The sequence below is a fragment of the Theropithecus gelada genome, chromosome 1, assembly GCF_003255815.1.
Source record: "Theropithecus gelada isolate Dixy chromosome 1, Tgel_1.0, whole genome shotgun sequence".
Classification (NCBI taxonomy): Eukaryota; Metazoa; Chordata; class Mammalia; order Primates; family Cercopithecidae; genus Theropithecus; species Theropithecus gelada.
Window position 1 is genome coordinate 190,637,113 of NC_037668.1, and position 23,696 is coordinate 190,660,808.

Below are 23,696 nucleotides of genomic sequence, written 5' to 3' on the forward strand. Positions count from 1 at the left end.
ATGTTCTAAGAAAAAAAAAAAGCAAGCAATCAGTTCCTATATTTACAGTTATAATTACTTAGAAGTTCTGAGCCCATGTTTAGCACATATTAGTAGTGTTTCCAGAGCTTGATATCCAGTGGTCCATCTGCTAATATGTTAATATGTGACCAGTCCCTTATCTAACAGGCACACATGAAGTATGTATGTATTATTTTCAGTGTTGATCGACTTTAAGCCTTCATGAAGACTGAAGATGGTCCCTTCAGCAGCCATTCTTCCTTTCATTTGGCCTTGGGGCTCCAGTTAATTCTGCTGATTTTATAACCTTTGCCACCCCCTCTCCCCACCCACAACTCCTCTCTACCCTCCACCATCCCCCTCCATCTGGACTTTGATACTGTCTCTTCACGAAGCCTTCTCCAGTCACATCTCCCACACTCATGTCTGCTTACCTTTAAAACACTAATTTTAAATGAGTAATATTAATTCAGTACATAAAAATGGACTGGCTTGCCTTGTTCTTCAGTTTCGTGTATATCAGCCTAGTCTTCTCAACTAGATTATAAGCTCCATGAGGGAAGAGGCCACTTCTTATATTTCAAACCAGTTTCTCAATCTGTTCTAAGGGATGTGGGCAGGAAACAGAAACCATCAACTTGGGCTGCAGTCTGGCTGGCAATATTTCTTGCAAAGAAACTTTCTTTGCAGTTGTATTAAATGTAGAAAAGAAAAAGATGAAAGGTAATATGACTCTTCAAGAAGAATAATTGAACAGCGAACGGTGACATGCTGTTCTCCAAGCTCAAGAAACACAGATGAAAAATAGACATTAATGATAGCAAAAGGTCAGGTGCTTAGAAGAATTTCTGACCAAAATGGTGTAGATTAATTGGGAATTCATTATTTATATCCTACCTACTTCCCAAGGATAGAGGCAGCTGCTGAAGGGAGGCTATGGTGTCTACTACTGAACTGAGAGCCTGGAAATATGATTCAGGACTTAGTTTGGCTCTAACTTACTGTGCATCTTGGGCAAATCATTCCCATACCCTCATCTATAAAATGGAAATAATCTCATCAATTCTTGTGAGGATTAAATGGGATCATATATAATATGTTTATGTATGTATGTCTGTGTATTTGTATATGTTATATATATGTGTGTATATATATGCAATTATATATAATTATAACATATTGTATACAATATATATGTGTGTATATACACACATATGTGTATCTATATTGTGTGTATATATATTGTGTGTGTATATATACAATATATATGTGTGTATATATATAATTATATATATATAATTGTCAGATGCTTTACAGATGTTAAGAATTCTCTGTAGTCTATAAAAATCAAATAAATTCTCACTTAAATTAGGCTTCTATTTATCATAGGGAAATCTAGTTCATGCATCATAAAATTTTAGATCTAAAGTTACAAGACAGACTTTCTATCAACATCTGCCTAAAAAAAAATAGACGCCCCCACCCCAGCAGTAGATTTGCCCAGCCTTGCCAGTTGTATTGTAAAGTGGGAATTCCAACCTAGCTGACCTCACCTTCACTTCCAATCTTCACTTCCAGTCATGATATTCTCATTACTCCCTTGGTATCATTCCCTTGATTGATACTCAAGATCCCATTTTCCAGATGAAGAAGGAGTCTCTGAGAAAGGTAATGCCAATTAGAGTTCTCCCAGATAGTACGAGGCAGAACCGGAGGACAAGACCAGAAGCTGGGTCCCATATACCAGCCACTGAGGTTTCTCCTAATCCACACTGACACGAAGCCATGAACAAACTGGGCTGACCGCATGTGCTAAAAAATGAGTGTGGATCCATTAGGTTCCAAATCAAAGACCCTTCCTGCAGATTCCCACATGGGGATACATCAAAGAGCACATGGTCAGGGGCATTGGGCAGCTGCACCTGGTGGGAGGTGGCACCCGGGCTGGCCCAGCACATCCTCCCACACCATTCCATGTCCTTGTTGACAGCTCTGGGCCAGCCATGGAGTCCTGTCTGCTGGGAGTTTTCTGCCCTCGGGTTCTTTTCAGAAATCTGACAGGCCCAATAAAGGCCCAGCGCTGATGGAGAGGAGCTGGCTCCGAGTTCTCCCAGCAGCCCCGTGCTGCCTCCACTGACACAATGGGGCCGGCTGTAATCACATTACACCCTCATCTTTCATAATTACCCTCTTTCTCCAAGTGACAGAGCATCCCAACGGCAGGGAGGAAACTATTTTTAAATGAATTCTAACAAAAAAAAAAAAGAGTGTCATTTTCCACAGACATAATTCTGGTTTATAAATCACCCCTAAGAACAGAGTGGGGACCATGACTGGCAGAAGCTGGAAAATCCAAATCAAGCACCCACCACCCAATCCCAGGAGGTCACTTCTCCTTCCCTGCCCAACAACCTTCACACTCATTTCATTCTCCCTCCTGCACCTTTTCTTTTTTCTTTTCCTGAGGCCCCTCTGGCCTATGCTGGTCTTTTCCACCCTGTTTTGACTCTGAAAAAAAAGAAAAAGAAAAGAAAAAAGCTCAAAGGCATGTGGGTACCTTCTGGCTACTTCTTTTCCTCCTCACCTTCCCAGTCCTTCCTCCCAGTCTCTCAAAAGTCAGAGGAGGTCATGTGGAGGAGGAAGAGGAAAAGAAAAACAGCTTTAGGTGGGACACAAGCTTCAGCCAACCTGGGTGACCCAAGTCTCTCCCCACAGGTCTCCCTAGAAGGGAGTGAGCACCTCATTAACTAGGCACTAAATCAGCCTTGAGGATGATCCTGTTATCCACCTCTTACAAATTACCCGGAGAAACCTCTGGTGCTGTCCGTGATAATTATATTGATAAGGAAGCTGGAGTGGAGGAAATGAATCAATGGAAATGCATGGATCTCTTGAGTATCAATCTATCGAATTACTGCAACTCTCTTGCACTCCCATTTGTAGTGTCATTAACCATCTGTCTTGCTCACAACTATTAGTGTATTGTTGAGCCCTGGGTGTATTATCTATCCCTCAGGTTTATATTTTCTCACTCTACCTGCGAAACTCTTATCTGTTTCTCCACCAGCCTAGCACTCTTCCATTTTTTTTCTCCTCCACCTTCTTTTTTTTTTCCTTCCTTCTCTGTTTTTCCCTATTTTTCCCATCTTAGTCCACTTGGGCTGCTAAAAGAAAATACTGTAGACTGGGTGGTTTACGAATAAAAGAAATTTATTTCTCACCATTCCAGAAGCTGGGAAGTCCCAGGTCAAGGTGCTGGCAAATTCAGAGTCCAGGGAGGGCTCACTCTTTGGTTCTTAGGTGGCACCTTCTAGCTGTGTCCTCACATGTGGAAGAGGCAAGGAGTATCCTTATCTCTTTTTTATTTTGAGACAGGATCTTACTCTGTCACCCAGGCTGGAGTGCACAATCTCAGCTCACTGCAGCCTCAAGCAACCCTCCCACCTCAGCCTCCGGAGTAGCTGGGGCTACAGACACACACCACCACACATAGCTAATTTTTGTAATTTTTGTAGAGACATGGTTTCGCCATGTTGCCCAGGCTGGTCTCAAACTCCTGGGCTCAAGAAATACACCTGCCTTGCCCTCCCAAAGTGCTGAGATGACAGGCATGAGCCACTGTGCCCAACTCTCTCTACGTCTTTTATAAGGGCACTAATCCCATTCATGGGAGTTTTGCCACCGTGACTTAATCACCTTCCAAAGTCCCTACCTCTTAATGCCATCCTCTTGGGAATTTCAGCATATGAATTTTGGGGGGACACAAACATTCAGACCATGGCATCCTGCTTCTCCTATCACCAGTTTATTTCTTTAACTGGCCTATTTTGGTTCTAGTCCTCGACTCTTACTCATTCTAGTCTCTTTGACTCATCTGAGATACAGGAAGAGAGTGAAGGGCAGAGGAGGCTCTGCTAGGCCCCTCGAGCCTTCTAAGTTGTTGCCTTTGGAGACAGGTTTTGCATCTCATTTAAACATTACCCACTGTCTCATACCAAAGACACAGAATGAGTCCCAGAACAAGTGGGACCTCTTTAAAGGAGATGAACATATCCAATGCAGCACTTCCAGACATGCTACAGCATTAGGCCAGGCCTTTCTCATGGCAAGCTGCAAATTCTGTCCAACAGCATCACTAAAAAGTGCTAAAGAGGCCGAGCGCAGTGGCTCATGCCTGTAATCCCAACACTATGGGAGGCCAAGGCAGGTGGATTACCTGAGGTCCAGAGTTCGAGACCAGCCTGGCCAACATGGTGAAACCCCGTCTCTTCTACAAATACAAAAATTAGCTGGGCGTGGTGGCACACACCTGTAATCCCAGCTCCTTGGGAGGCTGAGGCAGGAGAATTGCTTGAACCTGGGAGATGGGTGTTGCAGTGAGCAGAGATCATGCCACTGTACTCCAGCCTGGCCAACAGAGCGAGACTCTCTCAAAAAAAAAAAAGAGTGCCAAAGAAAGAGGCCACCTGCAGAAGAACAGTCAGCATTCTTGGCAGTACAGAAGAATAAAAGGTAGCCACAGAGAATGAAGGCAGAAATGAAGTTTTCAGGGACACAAGAAAGAAAGCCACTTTGAAATAATTAGTGACATGAGCTTAGCAACACTATGGGCACATTGATTAAGTAGGCATTTAATAAACATTAGTTTCACTTTCCCCTTCAGCAGGCCTCAGAGAAAGTGAGAAAAAATGGAGCACCTCACACCATTCATTCTATCTTCTTTCTCTGCCTTCCCCTAGAAAAGCAGCACAGGAGAGAAGCAGAGAGGTTGACGGTGGTGTGACAAGGGACGGATTGTCATCCATCCCTTGGGTAGAACTGGAACGCAGAACATATTGGGGGATCTCAGAGAAGTGAATGAAGCCAGAGGGAGCCCATGAAAGGCCATGGGTTTCTATAACTGCTGGCTCGGTGGAGAATTGTTCTGGAAAATGACAAGTTTAGAAAATGTCCCCCGGCTCCTCTAGGATCAAAGTTTGCTGGGTTACAATTGCTCCTGATTTCAGAGACACTATAGAGGCTGGAGACTTTTAAATAAAGAGCCACCAAACAAGCCTCCTCTCGAGGAGAGACTGAAGCAATTTCTGAGGAGATAGCTTGGATTGGTGGAGAAAACATTAATCTCAAAGTCATCCCTGTCAGAAAGTCCTAAATCTGAACCCAGGGGGAGAAGAGTGTTGACTTGTAAGAGCTCTAAGTCTTTTCATGAGAATGGTGTGTAGACCCTAATTAAAGCTGGCTGGAAAACAGCCGCTGAGAGCACAGACCATGGTCTGCAAAATCTGGGTTCAGTCTTGGCTCCTCTGCACAATAACTGCAATCTTGGTCAAATCCTTTGACCTTTCCTGAGATTGATTTTCTTCATCTTAAATAATGGAGACAGAAAGAGGACCTATCATCACAGGAAAATCACCACAGGGCCCTGCTGGTTGTCTGCAGCAAGTCTGATTGACTGATGCCCCATTCTGATTGGTTGCAGCCCAAACCACACCAGTCGCTAAATATCTTGACTCTTAAATATCACTGTTCCCTAGCTTATAGGTTGCTGTGAGAAATAAATAAAATAATACAAGGAAAATGCTTAACTTGGCCTAGTTATTACTAGTATTTGTTATGGGCTGAATTGTGTCCCTGCTTTCCTAAGAAGATGTGTTGAAATCCTAACCCCCAGAACCTCAGAATGTAAACTTGTTTGGAAATAGGATCATTGCAGATAAAAGTAGCTAAATTAAGATGAGATCACACTGGAGTGGAGTGGTTCCTCTAATCCAGTGTGACTGCTATACTTTTAAGAAGACAACCATATGAAGAAACAAGGAGAACACAGGGCACGACAGAGGCACAGACTGGAGTGATGCATCTACAAGCAGAGGAATGGTGAGGGATGCTAGCAGTCACCAGCAGCTGGGAGAGCAGCATGGGGCAGATTCCCTCTCAGAGACCTAGGGAAGAATCAACCCTGCTGATGCCTGACTTGGACTTCTGCCACCAGAACTATGAGAGAATAAAGTTCTGTTGTTTTAAGACACTCAGTTTGTGATTATTTGTTATGGCAGCCCTAGGGAACTAATGCCATATTATAGTGGGTTGGCTCCTCAAAGCCCACTAAGACAAAGAATTTATAAAGCATCAGGAAAGAGAAGATCTCAATGTTCATTCTAGCCCAATCGCTCATCTGATGCTTAACATCCCCTCTTCGTCACTCTCATTAAATAGTGTTTCCACTTGTACCTGAACACTTCCAGTGACCAGGAAGTCACTACTTACCATGACACCCAGGTAACTTTCATTATTAGCAATGCTAGTCTGTATATTGACCTAAAATCTGTTTCCTTGTAGATTCTCCCATTTGGTGGAAACCACTTCCCTAGGACCTTTTGCCATATACTTAGCATTTTACAACCCTTCAAATACTTGCATTCGTTGAACAAGCCATGCTCTTGTACATATCATAGTTTTAGCAAATGTAAGTTCTTCTGTGTGAAATGAACTTTGGCCTTCTCCACCTAAAGAATAATCCATTAAAGTCAAGTTTGGTATTATCCCCTGATAGAGTAGGTTACATGATGAGAAAAAGCAATCCCCAAATCTGGGCTTCAAACACCAAAAGATTATTTCTCACACGACATGTTCTCACATGACATGTCCACTGTGAGTCAGCAGGAAACTCTGTAGTCACCCGGGGACCCAGGCTGGCAGAGCAGAGCAGCCACCATCCTGAACTCTGCCAGTCACCTCCAGAGAGAGAAAGCTCTAGGGTGTCTCCTATCAGCAATGTTAATGTACCAGCCCAGAAAAGACACCCACCACTTCCTCTCACAATTCATCGGCCAGAACTAGCACCATGGCCTCACCTAACCAAGACAGGGCTGGAAGATGCAGTCCTCCTGGAAAGCCAGGCCAGAAATATTTGGCAAATGGCACTGACGGCCACCCCACCCACTCTGTGTGCCCCTCCCTGCCGCCCCTGGCAGAGTTGTTAGCATCTCCTCCAGCCTTCTCAGAGCAGGTGGTGTATTTGTTAGCCATGGTAATTATCACATTGCATTGTCGTTACATTTACTTATGTTTTCATCTCCTCCATGAAAATGAGAGTTTCTCAAGGACAGGTTAGGGCATAATAAGTGTTTGATATGTGGATGCATTTGAGAACAGTGACCATCTATCCAGTGTAAAAGCCAAATGACTTACAGGGGTTTACAAGACTGGGCATGACCTGGTCCCTGCTACTTCTCTGACATTATCTCCCCACAGGGCTCCCTTGTTCATTTGGCCCCAGCCACACTATGCCTCAAACTCACCAGACTGACCCCTGCCTCGGAGACTCGAACTTTTCCCTCACTATCTATTCAGCTCACCACCCCACTTCTGTTGGGTGTCCTCTCAGCTGTCATCTTCTCAGAGAAGCCCATCCTGATCATGCCCCACACAATGTCGACCTGCCCTGTTAACACCCTGGCTCCCTCCATAGCAGTTACCACTTCTTGACACAAGCACAAACTCATGTGTGTTGCATTATCACATGCTAAATATCACATAATTTGTATTATATAATACATTATATATGACATATATAATTGTTTGTGGTATTTATTTATATGCCCCAACCCCGCTACCCACATATACTTGAATGCAACTTCTAAAAGAAAAAGACCAGCATATAGTAGGTACTCAATAAATATCTTTCAAATGAGTGAATGATAAATGAATAAATGTACCCCCTAAGTCTTCACATCTTTGGACCAAAATGCTAAACTTCTCCCTCTCATATTATAGGATTTTGAGTCCCTTCAACAACCCAGGCACCTAGAAGTGGCCAATGATCAGTGCAGTAAAGAGTAGAACAACATAGCCCCTTGTCTATCTTTTGTCTTATATTTTAATTAATAAAGCCTATGTTTGAGTAAGAGTTCAGGGGTTACAAAAATCACAGTGTTGACTGACTCATGGCAAGTTTAGTTATTGACTAAGATATTTAGTGTTTTTTACACATAAAAGTGTACCTTTCCCCCGCCATGTAATTTTGTAGCTGTCACTTTGGACCTAAAAGTGTAGGACCTAACATCTTTCTCTCTTAATTTTCCTGTCACTTGTCTTCCTTTTCATTGATAATGTTATTTATTCATTCACTTATTTTGAGTATCAACTATGTGCAAAAAAGCTGTTAAGTGCTATGGGGTGCTATGTGATCATTTTCCAATTCCCAGAAGAAAAAATTATTCAGCAATATCCACATGCATCATATAAACAAACTTTGCTTCAATTAGAAAGATAGCTAAGACCCCGTCTTTGTGTAAATGACTGATAGCAGAGCCGTTTCTGGGAGACTTTCAATGATAGGAGGGCTCAAGAAAGTGATGCTCAAGAAAGTCATGCCTAGAGAACCTAAAAGTGAGGAGGCAAGTAGAGACTTGGATGAGAGGGGGCTTTAGGAACTTACAGGTAGGAGGGCAATTTGTTCCCAACATGTCACTCTACCTATCCCCAAGGTTTATTTACCTTGTCTGGAAGTGACCAACAGAGCATCATCTCCCACATTGCTCCAAGGATCTCACCCATCTTTGGACAAGGCTATGTTAAAGATTGGGCTTTTCTGCTGTCCACTAATGGATAAGACATTTCATAAGTTCCAGTGATTTCAGGGAAGGTCTTGACTAGGGGAAGAATCGGAACAATTATTTCACTTGTCTGCAAACAATATTTATTTATGTCAGTTAATGCTGGGTACTGGGTAAATATTATACAGATAATAATTCCATTAACCCTCCAACCTTGTAAGATAAGTACCATTATTATCTCCACTTTATATATAGGGAAACTGAAGCACAGAGCAGGTAAGAGAAACTGAGGCACAAAGAGCTTAAGTGATCTTCCCACAGCTAGAAAATGAAAGAGCTGAGGCTTGAACCTAAACAGAGACTCCATAGGCTCCAGAGTCTACAGTCTCAACAGCTCTGCTCTCGTCTGCTCCTGTCCATATTGTAAGCAGGGACAGATAATAGTCAGTATATAGTAAGGGCTGAATAATAAGGCATGATTTTATACTAGGTACTAATACAGGTTATTCCTAATAAAATCAACCCTCAGGCATTGTTCAGAACTGAAATTGAACAGACCAGTACCTAACTTGAGGATAATGGAGAGGGATTAAATTAGTTGGAGAATGATTTAACCTTTTGCTCACTGAGCATTTTCTCATGAGTTCATCTATCCATCCTTCCAGGGATCCACTTATCCACTTATTCAACAACTACGCACTGAGCACTCTCACCGTCCTGGAGCGACGGTCACACACTGCAGATAAGACACGGTCTGACCAACAAGGACTTAGCAGTCCAGGTGGGGAGAAGCAGGCAAAGGAAACCCATGGTCTAGCATGGCAAGTGCTGTCAGAAGTGGGGCCTGGAAGAGAGGGACATGAATTCAGCCTGCATTTGGGAGAATAGCTGAGGAGGCAGGAGGGAAAAGATGAGAGACAAATGCTCATGGAGGAAAGAACATTGAATCTGACCCTAGCAAAATTTTCTAATCGCAATATTCCTGGGAAGATGTTAGAAATTACACAATTTCCATCAAAAGCAAGAGAAAATGGAATATTCTTTTCAAGAAAGGCCCTGGGACATAGTAATTAATAATACATGTTTTGAAGTGAGACCTGCATTCAAATCTTAACCTCTCTTGGAAGAACTTCCACCATTAGAAGATGGAGCTAATCATAGTGTCCCATCACAAGGTTGTCCTGAGGGTCATGTAAGCTCATGTGTGAGCGGCTCAGCACAGTCTGTACTGAGTACAAATGCAGTAAATCCTACCTGTGACCTTCTTCTCAGACGCATAGTCACACTCACTTGGTCCCTTAGTCCTTAATCTTCTTAGTAACTCTTAGAACCAAGGTTTGTAAATCTCTTTTCTGTTTTGCATAGAGAATACAAAAGGAATAAAATTTCTGTAAACCTGATTTGCATCTCAGTGAGTTTATTGTACTCTATGGTTCTTGGTGACTAGGTAACCAGCAGAGGAGCTAATTCATTATTTTACCAATTTAAACAGGAACTTGGAAGAAAAGCATCTGGAGGTCACAGAGCACAAGGACTATACTAACATGAAGATTTAAAGAAAGTTCAGCTCACACAGCCATAGATAATCACAAATGTATCCAAGGATTATTAACAATCACAATTACCTGGAGCTGTATTATTTACCTGGCTGGTTATTCTGAAGACAACTTGTATGAATAGATGAGCTGAGAGGAGCTCATGAAGTTGTTTTGAAGTGGCTGGCACAGTCCTTTTGCAATAAATATCTGGGGAAATAGGAGAGGACACCCAAGGCTCCCTGGTCCAATTTCTCACCTGGAAGTGAAAAGAAACTCTGAGTACTCCTCAGAGGAACAGCCCATCCACAGGGCCCCAGCCCCCAGTCCTCATGTTTCCTCCAAGAACCACTTGCCCACCATGGGACCAGACCCGTGTGTTCCAGATAAGCCTTTTGAGAAAACAAAATAGTATGCAGAAGCAGTGTCCATTTTCGGGGGTCCAGTCCTCTAGGGAACAAAGTCCTGGGCCTTTATGACATTGGGCAGCCACGGTCCCTTCCTGATGTCCCCCTTGAAAATCTCTGGCTGCCTATTCCCGAGCTTTGTAGGCTTGTGCAGAGCCATGGTGCTAAGGCATAGGTCTCAGAGGCTGTCTCTTTCCTTGGTTTCCCTTGCAGATTCCCACAACTCCATGCTGTGTGCTGCAGGCTGGTCCTGAACCCAGATCTCTGGCTGAGAGGATGGGGGCAGATGGGGAAACAGTGGTTCTGAAGAACATGCTCATTGGCGTCAACCTGATCCTTCTGGGCTCCATGCTCAAGCCTTCGGAGTGTCAGCTGGAGGTCACCACAGAAAGGGTCCAGAGACAGTCAGTGGAGGAGGAAGGAGGCATTGCCAACTACAACACATCTAGCAAAGAACAGCCTGTGGTCTTCAACCACGTGTACAACATTAACGTGCCCCTGGACAGCCTCTGCTCCTCGGGGCTAGAGGCCTCTGCTGAGCAGGACGTGAGCGCAGAAGACGAGACTGTGGCAGAGTACACGGGCCAGACCTCAGACCACGAGAGCCAGGTCACCTTTACACACAGGATCAACCTCCCCAAAAAGGCCTGCCCATGTGCCAGTTCGGCCCAGATGCTGCAGGAGCTGCTGAGCCGGATCGAGATGCTGGAGAGAGAGGTGTCAGTGCTGCGAGACCAGTGCAACGCCAACTGCTGCCAAGAAAGTGCTGCCACAGGTAGAGTCCGGGAGCTTGCAGCGTGGTCTCAGGAGGGGAAGGAGAGGGCTGAGCAGAGAGGGAGAGTGAACAAGAAGGACCAATGCACTTCCAGCAGAAACACACTCCCAGCAAAACCCCAGCCTCTCTTCACACGGTCAAAGGAGAAAAGTGCCTTAGTCTGTAGCTGCTGGTTAATATGTCTCTAAGATCTAAACGCAGTTCTTCCCCGAGGGATTCAGTCCAGGGATTCTCTACACTGCATAGCCAGTTTGAAATACATTAACCTGATTTTGGGTGGATGAGTCAGGTAATGGTTCATCGGTTCAGCACAGCAACTTCGATGGTGAGCAGGGAATTTGATGTCTGTCTTCATTCATCTTTGGTTTTCACAAGCTGTTGAATTGATATCTATCCATGTTAACCTGAGGGACTAGAGAATGCAGACGCTCTGTTCACTCAATCACAGCCTTTCTCCCATCTGAGTAGATGATAGTCATTAAAGTCTCGGAGGACCTATCCCCATCTTCTCCAGTGAGATGGAAGTTTTAGTCCCTGCCCCCTCAACAAGCACTCAGAAGCGTATGCACACACACACACTCTCTCTCACACACACACACACATGCACATACGCATGCTCTCACACACAACATACTCACACAGCTTAGTGCACCCTCCAAGAGGCTGAAATCTCAGGGGATTTACTTCTAACATTGCCCACCCCTAATTAGTAACCCTTATGAGTTACTATCTTTACCTCTCTGCGAGACATAATTAAGTCTTCAGAGTCAGAATTCCCAAGTTCAGATCCTGACTCTACTGCTTCCTAGCTGATGATCTAAGCAGTTACTTATCTGTGCCTTCCTTTCCTCATCTACAAATGGTGCTAGACTAGAGCAACAAGAAGTTATTAACAATGAAAGCACCTATTCAGATGTCAGCCTGGCTTCTATAAGTACTGTATAAGCAACAGCTGTTATCAGCTGATGCCAGTGAGTGGGAATTGCATGTGTACCCCTTTGGGCACAGCTTTTCTCTCCCAAAAGGTACATTAGACCCCATGCAATTCAGTTCTTTGATGACAAGAGACATTTGTCTTGAGTTCAAGCACTCACCTCTATAGGGTCCATGATCTCAAGGCTTTCAAGGGATGAAAGCTGGAGGTGGCAGAGTGAAATTTTAACAGAGCCTGGATGGCCCGCAGCTGCAGAGGGGTATCAGACACGTTCACCCTGAGACACAGCAAGTCTAGAGGCAGTCACTGAGGACTAAAATATTTCATGGGCTCCTCTCACATCTTTCTCCTCCCCATAACCAACACTGTAGATTAAACAATCTGAAGAACAGAAGAGCAAGTCCAGTTCTACTGTGCTTCAATGACAATGGTCAGGTCAGCTCATCTTTTCAACAGAGCTGAATAGGGGAAAGTCCTAGGTTTCCATGAGCGTAGACTCTGCAGCTCAGGAAGCTGGGACTTCTGTAAGTGAACTTTTTGCCAGCCTTCCACCAGGATCCCTGGCAAATGTGGGAAACATCTGCAAGGAAGAGCTAAGTTAAATAATGTCAGTAAATGCCATGGGAGTGGCATGAAGTGGCAGAATTAAATAAGGATGTAACTTACTAGACTTCATATCCTCAGGGCCAAGTGCAAAGAAGGATGCCAGCAGGTACTCCATTTGTATTTCTTTAATATGTTTACTTGAATCATGCTAGGCAGATAAATTAGCCACTGTCGTTATCCCACAGTAAGGGCTAGGACAGAGACATGCATAGAATCCCAAAGGGGTCACAGCAAACAGTAACTAAATGAGTTCGAGGTCCTGGGGAGTCTTTGAAGTAACCCTGGTGCTGCGTTTTGATGAATGAGCAGAGTGAGTCAGATGGCAGGCAGGGAGGGAGCGGGACAGGTTTGTAACATGTAAGACCTTTCTCTGCACAGTGGACTCAGTGCTCAGCCTACACCCCGCCTTAGGTCCCTCACAATCCCATAGCCAGCACCTGGGCATCCTGGTCAGAGGGCTGTCCTCAGTTTGTTGGAAACTTCTTGGGCTGCCCAAAGAGAGAATGAGGGGCTGGGGGATTCACATGCCCTCAGGGACAGACCTTAACCCACAATGAAATGTGACCTGCACTGCCCAGAGTGCCCTGCAGAACTGAACCCAAGTGACTCTCCTGGGACTTGGCTTGATAATGCACCTGGGCTTGAGCATGTTCCCTTCCTGATTGTCCATTCTTCCCTACCAGTTTTTTCTGGAAACACCTTCCAATAAATCACTTTTACATGGATCTTGATCAAAGACCTACTTCTAAGGAATCCACCCTAAGACACCTTAAAGGTGAACTTCTGGAGGACAGGGGACAAGATCTCATTCATCTTTGCCCCCAGCCCTGTGCTAGGCATAAACAGCCCATGTTAGGTGAAAATATTTATTAAATTGGATATGTACCAAACTATGTTGAGCTTCACTCTCAGCAACAGAAATCTGGTCAGAGAATGAGTAGAGAGGCCTTTGCCCATCCTTCCCCAGCACCACTGACAGGAGAGGCCACTGCTGCTCTTTGACCTTCTCCTTGACCATTCCAGGACAACTGGACTATATCCCTCACTGCAGTGGCCACGGCAACTTTAGCTTTGAGTCCTGTGGCTGCATCTGCAACGAAGGCTGGTTTGGCAAGAACTGCTCGGAGCCCTACTGCCCGCTGGGTTGCTCCAGCCGGGGGGTGTGTGTGGATGGCCAGTGCATCTGTGACAGCGAGTACAGCGGGGATGACTGTTCCGAACTCCGGTGCCCAACAGACTGCAGTTCCCGGGGGCTCTGCGTGGACGGGGAGTGTGTCTGTGAAGAGCCCTACACTGGCGAGGACTGCAGGGAACTGAGGTGCCCCGGGGACTGTTCGGGGAAGGGGAGATGTGCCAACGGTACGTGTTTATGCGAGGAGGGCTACGTTGGTGAGGACTGCGGCCAGCGGCAGTGTCTGAATGCCTGCAGTGGGCGAGGACAATGTGAGGAGGGGCTCTGCATCTGTGAAGAGGGCTACCAGGGCCCTGACTGCTCAGCAGGTAGGCAGGGGAACTCTCTGGGGTGTTTGGCAAGGGTGGTCCAGCAAACTAGCTGGATGCCTCCAGTTAACTTGGGAAGAAAGATGAGTGAGAAAGTGAAGCTTAGGCAAAATAATTCTCAATTGAATTGTACTCATTTGCTTTCCAAGAGAGCTGATTTCTTGAGTCAATAACAATTGATGAGGCAGATTAAAGGGGATAAAGAGTGGAAATAGGAAAAGGTCAAGTTCAGGCTGAAAGTTGGATTGTTACCCCTGAGACTAGGAAAAAGGCAGTGGTAGCAATGATGACAACACTTCATTGTCCTTGAGGTGGGGGAGGGTAGAGAGTGAGGTCATGGGACTATCTTAGGCAAGGCCATTCTCTAACTCTGAGGGATCCCAAGCGTTCCATCTGCTCAAAACTATCTCCCTCACCAGTTGCCATATTCCAGGAATGCCTTCCACAATGCTACTGCAAGAGATGGTGGTTGGTCTGTGAGGCTCTCTGATTATCTTGGAGCTTACAGATTGCAAGACGTTATTAATTTATGAAATGGTTCTAGTGGGGCAGAGTGTTTTTAGACAAGGACTTAAATCTAAATAGGAATAAAGTACTAAGGACTTCGGGTAACAGCTAACATTCTAACAATTAGTACAGAATATTAAAAGAGTATGACTCACTTTGTTCCAGATGACTATCTAGCAAATTAGAACCAACCCTATGTATAGTCTACACTGTCAAAGCTGATAGAAAGATGATGTCCTACAATGGGGATCTAAACCAACAGAGAGAGAGAGAGAGAAAAAAAAAAAAAAGGTATCTCATTGGGACTGATTCTCTTTTTGATGCAAATCAGATTATGTTTATTATTTCACTATAGCTCATCCTCTTCAGACTAAATCAGTGACTATTGCGCATACATTTGTTTACGTTCTAAACAGTACAGATTAAGTGGTTGGTCCTTTCCATTTAGGGCTCAGAGAGCCCACTGGGATTATTTAAAATAAAAAATAACAACAAGCAAACATTTTAAACCTTCTAATGGAGCAATTTTAGGAATTTTCTGATAAGTCATGTGACATCAGTTTAAGGCGAAAAGCCTGTAAGCCAGGTTCACCAGCTTTCTATAAGCCAGAGTTACTCACTCCTACATGGCAGGCAATGTTCCTGCACATGTAACTTCAAGTTAAATTATTTTCAAAAATCAATGGTAATAATGAAAAGAAAAACAACAATAATGCACTGTGCTTAGGGAAAAAAATTTAATGTTCCTTACTTTTTTCCATATCCAATTATTTCATTTAGCCTCCCAATTTTGTTTACTGAATTGAAATATCTTTCTAAAAATATAGTCACCACACCAATTATCCCAAAGTGAATTTCAAGCAGAAATTAAGCCTTATTGTTTCTGAATCCAAAGTCACTAGGCACCTTCTGGGAAGCCAGGCTGACGCATGGCCCCAGTTCCCATCCAGGGGATCAGGCTCCATGAGGCCCCATCTGGAGGACACCCAGGGTCAGTGTGGGCCATCGCTGTGTTGATGCTATTCTGTAGCACACATGCTTCTTAGTAGACTCAATCTTTGGTGGTCTGGATATACCTGTCATATTCTTGACCCTGCCTTTCTACAGGGATAGGTTCATTTGCAAACAAAATCTTGATCTAATCCAGGACTCACACTGAACCCTCCTGGCTACCCCAGGGAAGACGCAGCAGCTGCTAGCATAGCTACAACTGGGTTGAGTCCAAACTATGAGCACGTTACCTCCGACATGATACCTCTGTGCTGCTTGAGGAACACTTCAATAGGCCCAGATAAATTACTTTACAGGTTCCCAAAACATGTGAAGAAGGACAGTTGCATAATCTCCATCTGTTTCTATAGCAACCCTAGAGCCACCACTCATTTGCAGGAGGTCTGCTCTTAAGGCCTGCTTTTTAATCCAAGTGCTACAGGTCTCTTCCAGAGAAGTATCTAGGTCATTATCTAAAGTGCTACTTTGCTTGCCCTTTGTGAAAAGGCTGTAGGAGAAGGGGCTATTTATCCACTGTTTGACGTTCCTGGCCGGGTGCACACACCACAGCACGATGTTCCCATTGCCCATAGGACTGAGGAGAGGAGACAGAAGGGTTAGGAAGGTGAAAACACTGAAAGCCTCAAAATATACTTCCTTATAGGGCATTCTTTTCTCTTTGGCAAGGGTGTAGAAAATAGCTGCCCATTGTGTGGATTTCATTCTGAGGCCCCCCAGGTCTGCAGCACTTGAGCACAATTGAACAGTGTTGCCAAAGTCACTACATTTGACTTCTAGCCTTGATCTATCCTCATAGTGTGCCAAGGGACAAAATCTCAAGACTTCCACCTCCATTCTCTGCCCATGTACAGATAACAGAACAAAACATTCATGAATATGAGAACTTAAAACAGGCCTTAGAAAGAAGCTTCTCATTTTACAGATTTAAAAAGCAGCAGTCAGTGAGACAGATTTTCCCAGAGCCAGACAGCTAATTAATGGTGGAGTAAGAAAAAGAATCCTGGTCTCCTACCAGCTTCTAGCACTCTTTTATCTTCTCTGGAATGCAAAGTAGAATAGAATTGAAAAATAAAAATTTTAAAGCCACATAGACAAAGAAGTAGCCTTTTGGTATGAAAGCTGAGCTCCATCACATGATAAAAAAAAAAAGAAAAATGAGGTGTCAGAGGTAGGGTGGAAAAGCACATTCAACCATTTGTCCACATCTCTCCCCAGTGATAGTGGTTAGTGCGGGGGCTGGCCAGGGAGCTGGCCAAAACTCCCCCGAAGCCAGCAGGATAAAAGAACCATCAGAGCAGGGTCTTGAGACAATCCAGAAAGCTGTTCCCTGGACTTCAGTCAGACCCACGGAGATTCATCAGTGTCAGCCTCTGCTCTGTCAGGACTGCAGCCAGCCCAACCTTTGGCACCCGAAACCACTTGCTCTTTGGAGTAAGACACATCACGGAACTAATTCCAACTGCTCTCACCACATAAGTGCAACATTTATGCAAGATCTAAAAAGGAAACAGCATGGCATCTTTGCAGATAAGCAACCCTTATTCCTCAAGCCACAGTTTATTCCTCTTTAACAGCCTGCTCTTCCTCAAGTTTCAAAGTTGACACCCCAAAGAAAGTAAGACTAAGAATACTTTGCACTCACCATGAATTCATTGAATTAAGGCACGAGGCTCTTTGATTGTTTGTGGTACAGTTCAATATAATTTTCTTTTATAAGGATTACTGACGCCTAGTGTACATAGCTGTGTACATAGCTGCTGCTAAGTTGGAGTGCAAGTGGTGGTGGTCTCCTCCATTGAGCCACCATTGTCAAGACCACTTCCACGAGGAATGACACCAGTTACTGCTTTCTCGGTCAGAAGTGTAGTCAGTGTTTACCACCAGGCTCAGGCCTTAAGCTAAGTTGCCAACATTTTTTTAAAAATCCTTCTGCACCTCCTTTTTTGCTTTAAAATCCCAAAATGCTCTTCTTAGATCACCCTCTATTGTCAATATTAGCTTTGAAGAAGGAAGCAAAAAGGAATACACTGATTTGTTCCAAATGCCTGAAGAATTGCTGGTGACTTGAAATTTGAAGTGGTCATTTCTGCCACTCTGACAGAAGTCCTGCATAGGAAACCTGGAGTTAATGTGTTGAATCACAGGAGACAGGCACTAGAGAACCTGTTTAAAAAGAATTTTCTTACCTCTAGGATGAGCACCGGTCTAGAGATCACATCTACTAAGATCGTCTGAGTTATTCCTAATCTAGTTTACTTTGGGAGGCCATGTATAAATGAAAGGAGGCATCTTGTGCAATCTGTAACCTGCTGCCTAAATTGCAGGGGAAAGAATGAAGACTGTAGATCAGGGTTTGACAATCAGTTCTGCTATGACACCACTCTGACTTTTGGCACATCCTTAACCTGGGATTCAGCTTCCTCATTGGTAAAGCTGAGATAATTATATCTACGTGAACTACCTCATAGGGTTGCTATTAAATATTTTTTTTAATTCTAGTTAGATGGTATATCTGAAAATAGTTTATAGACTGTGAAATGCTACACAAATGTAAAGTGGTGTTGTATATTGGCTAAGAAGTTTTACAGTCATTCTACCTGCATTCTAATCCTAGCCTCTATGTTTGCTGACTGTGTGGTCCAGTTTTGTCACCTATAAAATAGTAGTAATAATGATACCTTAATTCCATAGTGTTGGCGAGAGGATGAAATGAAATAATCTACATAAAAGTGGTTAGCATTGTACCTGGTGCATAATAAGTGCTCGGTATAATCATGCAAAATCCTGACAGGTTCTAAATATCAATTCTTCTTCTCATGGCCTAGGAGTTGTTCTGTACATGTTATACAGGCTGTCCCAAAGATTTTAGTGAAATTCAAAGCTTTAAAAAGGTCAGAAATATAGGTGATACAGTTTATAAAACATCATTTGAAAGTTTATTTAAATTTCATTTACACTTCTTTAGTTTTATAAATTTTAAACAAAAATTTTTAAAATTTTTGTTTCAGTCAACATTTGCCATCCTCAAGAAGCTCTGCTTTCTAGACTGTTTTATTCAATGAATGGTTTTAGGTAAAAGTAATTGAAGCAAATGTCCAGCAGTGCATATATATGCTGCTGATTCTATCCTGTGAGTCTGGGATCTGTTAAAGGTCTCTTTGTATCTCTGCCTTTGCTGAGGATTTGAGGGTGCATGTGTGAGTACAATGAGACAGCACTCTCCACTCACATGGTCCTGCAAAACACAGCTGGCTTCAGCCTACCTGGTTGTAAAGGGGAAGGGTGAGATTACCCAGGGGAGAAATTCAACACCTATGACAATGCTTAAACTCATGGAAGCCTCCACTACATATAAATTTATAAGTTAATAATGACCATTTAAATAAATATTGGCTTGATCTTTGATTTAATCTATGGGCAGGTCTAATTACAGACACACTGGAGTTAGCCTCCTAGTTAGTCTTAAAGGCTTAATTATTTAATGGCCACAACACTGGTGAATCTTCATTTTCCAAGACGATACACAAAAGGCTATTTCTATGTGTTTTAACCTTTGGTGACTCCAAGCAGCATTTGAGAAATCAGAAGAAAGTAAAGCAAAGTCCTCAAGAATGTTTTTTTTTATCATCATCTCCAAGATTGAGGCTAATAAAAATTAGTTTAACACAAGCTAGATTTCTTTCAGAACATAAGTGGTCTTTAAAAGGGAAAATTCTACAATAATGGGCTGTTAAGTGTCTTCATCAGGCCATGGTATCCAGGACTTACTGTTTTGGCTTCTCATAATTTGCAAGATAATCAGGAATGAGTCTTTGTTTCCACTTGCCAAATCAGATATTGGCTCCCAGAGTAATCTGATGACAATAACTTATTAAACCACCAAAAATTTTGGCCAGTGGTGTGCTGTTAAATATCTAACAACCTGGCTCTCTGAAGGAAAAAAATTTAAAAGCCCTGTTGTGTAGCATTTGCCAGTTTCCATGATGTAAATACTCTCTCCATGGCCAATTTCAATTACCAACATGACGTCACTAAACATGGAGGTGGAAACAGATGTGTGGTAGGGTGCATTCATAGAATATTTCCACCAGACAGATAGAGCACACATAAATTATCTTAAGGGTATAGATAATAGTAAAATGTAGTCAAATAATTTGAAAGTGATAAATTTTGAGTATCTATTACCTTTGTTTTTAATATAATTTACTTAAGTATTAGGTTATGAAATTGAAACTTTAGTAATGGCTCTATTCAACGACAGTCTTGAAACGGTCCTGAAAATTTGACAATCAGCCTTTACAAGCCAGTAGGAGCTGGCTCCAGTGCATGTTCATGACCTTATAGACATTGTGGTACTAAGCACCAAAAAGAAAAGAGCCTGTTCACAAAGGAAGTTACAAATCACTTAAAGCCATTGAGCCCAGCAGAACATATAGACGTGGCATGGGGGGTGAGATGTGAGGAAGAAAGTTGAGTCCAGGATGGGGAAGGCAATCCTCTGAGCTCATGCTATCTATGTATTGCCTCCTGGTAGTTGCCCCTCCAGAGGACTTGCGAGTGGCTGGTATCAGCGACAGGTCCATTGAGCTGGAATGGGACGGGCCGATGGCAGTGACGGAATATGTGATCTCTTACCAGCCGACGGCCCTGGGGGGCCTCCAGCTCCAGCAGCGGGTGCCTGGAGATTGGAGTGGTGTCACCATCACGGAGCTGGAGCCAGGTCTCACCTACAACATCAGCGTCTACGCTGTCATTAGCAACATCCTCAGCCTTCCCATCACTGCCAAGGTGGCCACCCGTACGTACCATTTCCCCATCCTGCTTCATTTTCCTTTTCTCCTACATGAGATCATGGGCATTCATGATAGTAGTGTCTTTTCTTAATTCTTCAGGGATGCCTGGAATAGTCATTGCCCTTGAGGGGAAGGGCTAGAGATGTGGCCCATTTAGAAAGGATACATCATTAAAAAGCACTTTCGATTAAAAAGAGTTTCCAAATTCAGGCAACTTTCATAAATTATAGAACCAAAAGGACAAAAAGTACTTTAATTATAGAGTACTGACTTGTTATAAGCTAGACTCTGATTAGAAGTCAAGGAAAGTATGAGACATCTACAGACTTTGAATCGGTTAGAGATACAAAACAAGGAGATATGAACTAGTACCTCTAAGAAGTAAGTGCTAAATGGTATGTTCTCGACCATAAGTGTATAGCAAAGTGAGAAAAAAAATCGTATTTAAAACCACAACTGACAACATCCCCTTCTCCTGATAGAGAGGTGGCATAATTTCCTCCTGGTCTTTTGTTTAGCAAAATATCTTAATAGTTCATTTTATTTATAAAAGTTGAAGCCCTAGAGCATAGTTTAGAAGGATTCACAGAGAAGAGAGAGAGATGGAGACAGAAAACAATCTAAACTGCTCTCCATAAGAAATGAACAGTTTTTTTACACATAATGGGAAACTTTTGTGGGTGTATATCTATATTTTGTGTATGTTCAAGCATAGAAAAATATAAAAGATTGCATACCAATTATTAACACTGACTACATCAAAGAGTAGAATAAGAAGGAGATAGGAAATTATTATTATATTTTTCTATATACCCCTCTGAATTCTTAAATTGATACAATAAGCCTGTTTTAGTTCAGAATTTCAAAAGCCAGGCAGAAGAATTTAGACAAGAGAAGTTCTCATCACCCCAAGTATACTGCAAAACCTGCATGCACACAAATGTCTGTGTGCCTTATGTGGAAACTCTTCAGAGAGATCATGAGAAAGGGGCTATATCTGATTAAAATCCGGGACGAGAGAAGAGAACGTTCACAGGAGATGAGGTATGAGTGATACAGAGGTTTTTAGCAGTAACAAGAAAGTGGAACAAGAAGTGACCATGAAAACATAAGCCCTCTAGAATTCAGACAGCCCTTGGGCCAGTAAATAGGACTTACCACCAGATAAGGGGTGAGAGATTTGAACTCATTTTGTGTAGATAAGATGGTATTTGGGTAGCAAATGCCACGAAAGTTCAGAAAAGGAAAAGGCCAAGGTAGAAAGAGTTAGCCTTGAAATCTTCATGGAAGCTCCAGGACTGAATTGAGCTTTGAAGGATGCAAGGATGGAGACAGGCAGTGGGGAAAGAATTTAAGAAGTCATCTTGTCCCCTTGCTTTTCAAGTGACAGAAATTCTGTTATAATTTTGGACTCTGCTATGAGATGAGTGCTGACTCTGTTAATATGCCTATAATTATCTCTGTTTATATTTGACCTTTTTAAAAAACAATTTCTCTGGTGCCTGAGAACTGGTTTTAAATATCTGCAATGATTGTGCAGAGAGGCAGGTCACCATCTGCCACTTTTCCCACCTTGCTCCGGGATGAGTCACCACCCTAAGTGCCTGGCCTAACTCCCAAGCGTCTACTCTCTGATCCACATGCATGCGCAGTGATGAGGTTTCCATCTCCTGTGGCATTTATTATGCCAATTCAGGGCATTCCCTCAGGCAAGCTCCCAGGTGACAAGGACAAGATCATGTAAACCACCTGACACACCTTCAAGTGGGTTCACAGTCAGCCCTGCCTTCCAACCAAGAAGCATGAAAATGCTTCCAAACAGGAAGGATGAGAAAATCTGTCCTTTTTCCAACGGGAATAGCCCATGAGAGGTAAAGCTAAAATGGGAGCAGGCTTCCTGGAGAACTGAGAAAAGTCATGCTGTCATATTTCAGGGCTGATAATTGGAACTCCATTAGGACAAGCACACTTCCATCTCACAAAACCTGTGCATGTGTATGTGTCTGTGTGGTTGGGGAAGAAGGGGCGGTGGGAGGAAAAGAGGGAGATACATGAAATGAAAAATTCAGACCATCCTAGACTTACTGATTTGAGCTAAACAAAATACCTCAATGTGCATCAATGATCAAGGAAATCACTCTAGTATTAATTCTGAAATTGGTTTGCTCCACACCTTTAGCTAGCTTTCTCTGTGCCTCTCTTTTCCTGTGTGCAAAATGACAACACTGATAGAAGCCATCATAGTGCCCCCGAGAGTGCTGTAAAGCTTCTAAAGATACTGCTCAAGTCCTCTGAAAAAGGCACTGTATTATATATGAAATGCCAAGATCTACCACATTAGTAAGAAAAGGAAATTGATGTCTGCATTTTAATAGTAACCTGTTAATATAATAAAAAGCATTAAAATTGTTTCTATATATTGTGTTTAAGTTAACTCGTGTATTCCATCAACATCAAGCACTAGGGCCATAATGGGATGGGTAGATCCTGCACCTGGGACTCACTGTGTCTGGAGTAAGATTGGGATTGTCCACCAGACACCACCATGCCCATGGCATGGAGGAAGTTCACCAAGACAAAGCATCAGGCAATGCTCTCTGTCCCAAGGGTTAGCCATGACATTGTCACCTACATTGCTGTTTTCCAGATCTCTCCACTCCTCAAGGGCTACAATTTAAGACGATCACAGAGACCACCGTGGAGGTGCAGTGGGAGCCCTTCTCATTTTCCTTTGATGGGTGGGAAATCAGCTTCATTCCAAAGGTAACACTCACCTGTTATACTGTCAGACAGACTTATTTGGAGTATTTGTACCTTTAGCTTGTAATCAGGGGCAGCAAGGAAGGCGTTACCCAATATCTCTCTCCATGCCATTAAAGACACAAAATGGCATGTTGTGGGTGTCTGGGATATAGAACATTTCTGCAACAAATATGTGGTAATGACCCACTGACAAGAGTAACTCCAAGCATGGCACCTTGGCCTTGCAGAACAGAGGATGCAGGAAGCAGCCACCAGCTCCATCTCTCTGCTGAGATAACTCTAGGGCCTGATGAACCATGGTTTTGGT

The 23,696-nt window shown here is 43.2% G+C and overlaps 1 protein-coding gene across 4 annotated transcripts in view; it reads left to right on the top strand.

The window, feature by feature from the left end:
* The window catches only part of TNR (tenascin R), a 418,990-nt gene that overhangs the window by 324,925 nt on the left and 70,369 nt on the right, over positions 1-23,696 (top strand). For 2 of the 4 annotated variants that reach the window (XM_025396562.1, XM_025396580.1), the window contains 4 exons: positions 10,714-11,275; positions 13,839-14,315; positions 20,368-20,631; positions 23,274-23,389. In XM_025396562.1, coding sequence (XP_025252347.1) covers positions 10,777-11,275; positions 13,839-14,315; positions 20,368-20,631; positions 23,274-23,389 — 1,356 coding nt within the window. In that variant the 5' untranslated portion in view covers positions 10,714-10,776. Of the gene's footprint in view, positions 1-10,701; positions 11,276-13,838; positions 14,316-20,367; positions 20,632-23,273; positions 23,390-23,696 lie in introns of those variants that run through there. The other 2 variants (XM_025396589.1, XM_025396570.1) reach the window with 2 other exon arrangements.